Source organism: Austrofundulus limnaeus, unplaced genomic scaffold (genome assembly GCF_001266775.1).
Source record: "Austrofundulus limnaeus strain Quisiro unplaced genomic scaffold, Austrofundulus_limnaeus-1.0 Scaffold597, whole genome shotgun sequence".
In the NCBI taxonomy this organism is placed as follows: domain Eukaryota; kingdom Metazoa; phylum Chordata; class Actinopteri; order Cyprinodontiformes; family Rivulidae; genus Austrofundulus; species Austrofundulus limnaeus.
Window position 1 is genome coordinate 217000 of NW_013952999.1, and position 3477 is coordinate 220476.

At 41.1% G+C, this 3477-nt stretch overlaps 1 protein-coding gene across 2 annotated transcripts in view; it reads left to right on the forward strand.

Annotated features, from left to right (window-relative positions):
• Positions 1–133: 133 nt before the first annotated feature.
• The window catches only part of tnpo2b (transportin 2b), a 33684-nt gene continuing 30340 nt past the window's right edge, over positions 134–3477 (forward strand). Inside the window, exons 1-7 of one of the 2 annotated variants that reach the window (XM_014026868.1) lie at positions 134–320; positions 1362–1461; positions 1681–1756; positions 1906–2055; positions 2305–2411; positions 2491–2624; positions 2714–2795. In XM_014026868.1, the coding sequence (XP_013882322.1) occupies positions 1363–1461; positions 1681–1756; positions 1906–2055; positions 2305–2411; positions 2491–2624; positions 2714–2795 (648 nt within the window). In that variant the 5' untranslated portion in view covers positions 134–320; position 1362. The remainder of the gene's footprint in view (positions 321–1361; positions 1462–1680; positions 1757–1905; positions 2056–2304; positions 2412–2490; positions 2625–2713; positions 2796–3477) is intronic. The other variant, XM_014026869.1, reaches the window with a different exon arrangement.

A 3477-nucleotide genomic window follows, 5' to 3' on the forward strand; every position in this document is an offset into this window, starting at 1 on the left:
CCAACCAAATGCATACGTAATAGATAAATAATATTAACGCCCTAACATGTGTTTTTACCATCTAAACGTGATTACCTTGTTCAACAACAGTGTTCACTACGGAAGCCGAAAAGAGTGAAACAAAACACCCGGCTCGATCTTAAAGGCATGCAGTCTGTCACATACAAGCTAGCGTAGAAAACACACACATCCAGAGATTGCATTTTTTGTATATTAGGCCGAAGAGATTGCTGTCGTATTTTATTTAATGTTAGCTTTTACAACGTAGCTGTATTTTTTGCCTGTAGAATCACATAAATCTACCACGACGGACAGAAAAGGTAAAAAACCGTTCGCGCTACTTTATATGATGCTAACCAGACATGCTACGTGCTGTTGCTGCCACCCTTTGGGCTTGGCTGAAATGCGGCTGTTCTGTGATGCACACCGTTAAAATGTGTTCCCTGTTGCATTGGTCACACAGTCAGATTTTTTAAAGTAGTGTTGTGTTGCAGCGTGGCGTGTGTGTAACTGATGCTGGATTAGTGTTTGGCTACCTGTGACGCGGCTACGTGCTAAATACGTTAGCGACGCTAAGCTAACGTCGTCTGGGCCTCATGTAGAAAAACGCTCATTAGGTTATAATTGATGAATGCTAATTATTAGCAACAACTAGTGATAAAAGTCGACCGATTTTATGGTTCGTCGGTTGCCTGTGCAGGTCTGTGTAAGTCAAAGCATCCGATGGACGAGAAAAAAAACGATTTGTTTTCTTTATGTATTTAGGCTCATCACTTTGTTATTATATGCATTTTCAAAATTTGTAGTACTTTGACTACATTAGACCAGTGAAGTGAAATATGTGATTACATTAACCATAGAGTTATGGCCGTATTGGGACAACTCACAGCTACTATCATATCAAAATAATGTAAATTGATTGATTTATAGGTGTTATTTTAGAGGTAAATATTTGCTCACTGTGCTAGCCATCTTGAATTGAATTGTCTCCAGTAGTTTATGAGTTAATGATCATCCAATCCTTATTTTTGAGTGTTCATTAAAATGTTTCAGGTGCTTCATGACATATTTGCTAACATACACAGGATAAACACTGCCTCTGTGTTTTGGTGGTTGGTGATAGCAATCATGTCCCCTGTTTACTTTTTGCTTTCTCCATAATACCTTTACAAACCATTTATAGATTTTAAATTCACTTGTCATCTAACAGAATCGCTCAAGTTGCTGAGTTTATTCAGACAATACAACAGCTCTGTTGTCATTACTGCGCAGCTTGCTGGGTTTGAAGTCGTCATGTGTCTTTGAGCACTAGAAATGTGTGCGTGCCTTTCAGACAGCTCATGGTTGTTGTGTCTCTTTAGGATGGAGTGGCAGCCGGATGAACAGAGTCTGCAGCAGGTGCTTCAGCTCCTGAAAGACTCCCAGTCCCCAGACACAGCGACTCAGAGAGCCGTTCAAGAAGTATCCTTTACCTCTGACTGTGTTAGTGAGGGTGAGAAGGAAAAGTGTGAGATATTACCTCCTCCACAGTAGCTTGTACGACATGGGGTGAGAGCAGAAACTGTGTCTGTGTTTCCACGTGTACCGAGCTGACTATGATTCTGCATTAATTTGTGTTAAACAGAAGCTGAAGGTTTTCAAGTATGTAGAAATATTTGTAATTCTTAACAGATCCTGCAGAAACTGGAGCAGTTCAACCAGTTTCCTGACTTCAACAACTATCTCATCTTTGTCCTCACGAGCCTCAAATCTGAGGGTACGTTTCTGCACTCTGAACCAGGAATATCAACAAGAAATTCTCTGTAACTGTGCTCGTCTTCTGCTGAAATAACCGTTTCTGCCTTCCTCTTGCTCACATTTTAAAATTCTCCTGTATCTGCTCTCTGTGTTTCCCTCCCCCTGAAGACGAGCCCACTCGCTCCCTGAGCGGTCTGATTCTGAAGAACAATGTCAAAGCTCATTACCAGAACTTCCCTTCCAACGTGGCCGACTTCATCAAACGAGAATGCCTCAACAACATTGGAGATCCTTCGCCGCTCATCAGAGCTACAATCGGTGTGTGTGTTTGTGTGTGTGTGTATGTGTGTGTGTAACAGGAAATATGTGGAAAGAAAACACTGGAGTAAGCTTTTCATTTCGTAGTAAGTGAGTCAGATTATCATGTAGGAGGCTGAATTTTAGCAAGTAAAGTTGCTGTGTGGGTGACAATGCAGTATTGTTGCAGATGTTTTAAATAATAATGGTGCATTTGTTACTCCTGGGAGGTAATAGATATTTATTAAACTTTTCTGCTTTGTCATGAAGGCATTTTGATCACAACAATAGCCTCTAAAGGAGAGCTGCAGACCTGGCCGGAGCTGTTGCCTCAGCTTTGTAATCTACTCAACTCAGAAGACTACAACACCTGTGAGGTAAAGCACGACCTTTCTAATAAGAATTTACAGTCTAAACTTGTTCTTTGTCTTCTGACAGTTTTTCTGATGTGTTCAGGGTTCGTTTGGAGCACTGCAGAAGATCTGTGAGGATTCATCAGAGCTGTTGGATAGCGATGCTCTAAATAGACCTCTCAACATCATGATCCCTAAGTTCCTTCAGTTCTTCAAACACTGCAGCCCCAAGATCAGGTTAGTGGACACAGTTATTCTGCTGTCGGAACCAGTTTCTGATCCTCTCAGTTGAGTCTTCCTGTTAAAACAACTTTTTACTCCTTCAGGTCTCACGCCATCGCCTGTGTGAATCAGTTCATCATTGGCCGAGCTCAGGCTCTGATGGATAACATCGACACTTTTATTGAGGTGAGCAGTTAAGCATTTTGTTTTCATAGAACCTCCAATACAGGGCTAAGCAGGGCTCCACACAACAATTGTTTAGGTTGTCTGAGAAGATCCCGCCTCCCGGTTGTCCGGTGGACAACAAAGAAAAAAAGACCTCGATTAAAGTTTTGCCGTTGCGGGTGTCCGTCATTTGTTATTCATTTCTTTATTTCTTTAAAAACTACAACATAAATTCAACAAACATCAAAAAGGCAAATCATAAATTATTTTATTTATTCAATTATAATACGTTCAATTAAATCCATAAAATCATCCATAAAGTTGGGGGGTAGTACTATACTCGGATAAATATTTTTACTTATGTATTTTAACTGAAATATCAGCTTCATTCACAAAATGACTGAGTCCGGAAATGAGACCTCGTCGTAAAAAGCAGTTGAAGCGAGCTTACCTGTGACACTCCTCCGTGCTTCAGAGTGAGATAATAACAGATCCAGGTAGGAGACATGATGTGAAAAAAAGGGGGAAAAGCAGTCCTGCACCTTAGTAATGATAACGAACTAATGACATTAGCGTGTGACCGGGCCGCTCCTCGAACAACAACAAACATGTTCGTCTGTAGTGGCTGCCGTCTACCGGTGTTCTGAAAAAGTTTGTATCCCTGAAAAAAAGTTTCCCCACCAGAGGGGGCGCTCGCGAGTAG